This window comes from Gavialis gangeticus, unplaced genomic scaffold, assembly GCF_001723915.1.
Source record: "Gavialis gangeticus isolate Ggan-Ray unplaced genomic scaffold, GavGan_comp1, whole genome shotgun sequence".
Taxonomy (NCBI): domain Eukaryota; kingdom Metazoa; phylum Chordata; order Crocodylia; family Gavialidae; genus Gavialis; species Gavialis gangeticus.
In genome coordinates this window covers 1539157-1542138 of record NW_017728982.1, presented here as the reverse complement: position 1 = coordinate 1542138, position 2982 = coordinate 1539157, and the positions used below count along the sequence as shown (strand labels likewise).

Sequence of the window (2982 nt, the reverse complement as noted above, 5' to 3'; positions counted from 1 at the left end):
AGTCGTGGCGGCCCCGGCGCGGCAACAGGTGAGGTACGTCATGGTGGCCCCGGTGTGGCTGCGGCGATGGGTCAGGCGAGTCGTGGCGGCCCCAGTGCAGCGGTGGTGACGGGTCAGGCGAGTCATGGCGGCCCCAGCGCGGCAGCGATGGGTCAGGCGAGTCATGGCGGCCCCAGCGCGGCAGCGATGGGTCAGGTGAGCCATGGCGGCCCTGGCGCGGCGGCGACAGGTTGGGCGAGCTTTTATTTCTCTTCCACTTTGTCACTTCTGAACTGGAAACAGAAATCAAGCCACAGGTTTAGAGAACAGCCAGTGGGTCTCATGGGTGAAAACAGCTCTTCTGAATAAAGCTCTAGTCACTGAGTCACACTTGGTTTTTGGTTTCACAAGTTAACGCCCAGTTTGCCATCCCCAGCCTGTCACTACTGCTTCACAAGCTTTGGCCACGCTCTCGCCTTGTGGCCCTCAAAACACCGAGCTGGAACCTGGCTCATGACAAAACTTTTAACAGCCTCGCTTTGCAATCCCACAGTGCTCCTAAAGCCACTGAAACCACCTAGCAGAGTTACTCTACCCTGTTCATCAAGTCATCTTCTACTAATTAAATACTTCAGACCAGTCTCTAAAGGTCCAAGGGTGGCATTCAAAAAAGGAGGAGTAATGTAACTTTAGTATCCTTGCTCTTTTCCACCTTTCTTTCCCCAGCTGCACCCATGCTCTCCTGGTACCTTCCATGAGCAGGGAACAATACCACACTCTGTATCAAAAAAGATAATGCATTATTATTGGTTACTCTGTTGGCTGCTGCTTTTTCCCCAGAGGTGAGAGAATGCAATCAGCAGTAGAGAAAGCAATCCCCATCCAGCCCTGACTGATCTCAAAAAATGCCATTAGGCTTTACTGAGACGTGCCTGGAGACCCCAAGACAGAAAGGGCTATACTGAAAACAAAGTACAAAGGAGGACCAGGCCTGGTGAGAGCCTCCTACCTCGTTAACGACTTGACAGTCAGAGACCGGTCTGAGCTTCTGGAATCTTCATCCTGTTCTAAAGAAAAAGTAGAAAATTACCACTTCGATTCTCCGCTAAGATCACAGCATAACCTAGAAGCTTATTGGGCCATGGGCAGCTAAAGAATCTTCACTGAGGACATTTCACTTTTCAGCTTGCAAAGGTGAATCACTTGGGAGAGGAGAATGGGAGGCCGGGCCACATTTGCTCTGGTGAAGTCAGAGGCACCCGTCACACCACTGACAGTCCCCTGGCCACTGCAGAACACCTCGCTACTGCAGTCACGTAAGATCAGGCACCTCGAGCTTCACTTTCATTCCCAACTCTACCTGTCCCCACAACGAACAGTGGGTCCTGCCATCATCATCTGCTAGCTCTGCTCTTTCCCAGAACACACCCAGTCTTGAAACCCCATTCATTTCCTCTCCCCTTCTGCTGCGCATCTCCCCTTCTTGGAACATCCCCACTGAGGCAAACCTCCTCCTCTTTGGTCAAATCCCTGTTTGCCCCATGCCTACCTTCCACAAGACAGGATCTGTAATGCAAACGGGGAATAAAAACCCAATAAAGCTTTAGCTCTGCTCAGCCCTGGTTTTCTCATCTTCTCTAGCTCTGTCCTTCAAGCGTAACTTCTTTGGACCAGAGGCTTGCTGTATGTTTAGTGCACCGTATCAAGCTGAGCACCTTACTGTTGCTAGATCCGCCACCTCCCCCCAGCCTCCTCGCGGGCGGCCACGGCACACACGGACCTCCTAAAAGCTTCCACTTGCTGTTCATTCGGAATTCCTCCATCAGCTTCACTTCATCCGGGCGCTCGTCGATGAATTCTGCCACCTGAAAGCAGCACGCCAGAGTTACAGCGCTCTGAAAACACGGTTTTTCCATCTAAATACTCATGGAGCAGGGCCAGAAACCTCCTTTATTTTGACCACGCAGACTTTTTACACACTGATCTCAAAACCCATTTCCAACATCTCTGCCCTTTGCGTTTGCCACTAATTTTCTCCGTAGCTCCAGAACAGGAAACACCCCTCGGCTCCTTGAGTCGCAGCTTTTAGCTGATGTGAGCCACGGCACGGGCTTTGCTCGGTCAAGGTACGGAGCTGTTGTAACACGTCACAGTGTTCCTCCCTCGTTTTTTGCTTGTGCTTTTCCAATCGCGTTCTACTCGTTTCTTATTCAAAAACACATCGCTTCTGTAAATCCTGCCTTGCCAGCAGGCAGCCTAGGCTCGAAATAGAGCTTTGTCTCGAAGGCAAGAATTTAAAAATAATTAGCACGCCTAACAGCATCCCATCCATTCCCGTAAGACTCTCTGAGGGGGAGGGGCCGCGGGTGTGTCAGCCTGTGACATTCCCCGCAGTGTCTACTAACGAGCCCCCAGGCCCAGGAGAGCGAGGAGGTGAAACTGCCGCATCTCGCCGGGGAACCCAAAACAGCCTGAACCCACGTCCAACATACAGCCTGCGAGCCAGATCCAGCCCGCGGATCCTGCAGTAACACACGGCCCTAAGTCACGCCAATAAAGCGAGGTGCGAGCGTCACTCGTGCACGCTGTTGGGTGGGGGGAGACACTCTTGGCTCCCGAAGCCGGCTCGAGGGGTGCGACACGGGGCCGGATGCTTCGACCCCCCCACACGAACAACGAGCTTGGCCCTGGCACTCGCCCAGGTCACCCCTAAGATAAGACCCCCGGGCCAGGCTGCGGGATGGGGCCTCCGCATCCCCTTTGCCTCCTCCCCTGCGCGGCCTCCGCGACCCCGGCAGGGCTTCGTCCCGAGCAACACGGCCGCTCGTCAGGACCCCCTCCCTGGACCCGACCCCGTGCCCACCACGGGCTGGTCGCCTTCGTCATCCTCCTCCTCGCCGCGCTCGGGGCCCTCGGCGGCGCCCAGGCTGCTCCAGCTCACGTCGTCGTCCACGATGCGCAGCCTGCGGGCGAGAGGCGGCGTCAGGCCCCGGCCGCGGCGTC

General features: G+C 55.2%; 1 protein-coding gene across 1 annotated transcript in view; it reads right to left on the bottom strand.

Moving 5' to 3' along the window:
• Positions 1–2982, bottom strand: part of BUD13 (BUD13 homolog) — a 9886-nt gene that overhangs the window by 6497 nt on the left and 407 nt on the right. Inside the window, exons 2-5 of the mRNA XM_019511775.1 lie at positions 2843–2942; positions 1760–1844; positions 989–1046; positions 1–272 (exon numbers count right to left, since the gene is read on the bottom strand). Of these exons, the coding sequence (XP_019367320.1) occupies positions 1–272; positions 989–1046; positions 1760–1844; positions 2843–2942 (515 nt within the window). The remainder of the gene's footprint in view (positions 273–988; positions 1047–1759; positions 1845–2842; positions 2943–2982) is intronic.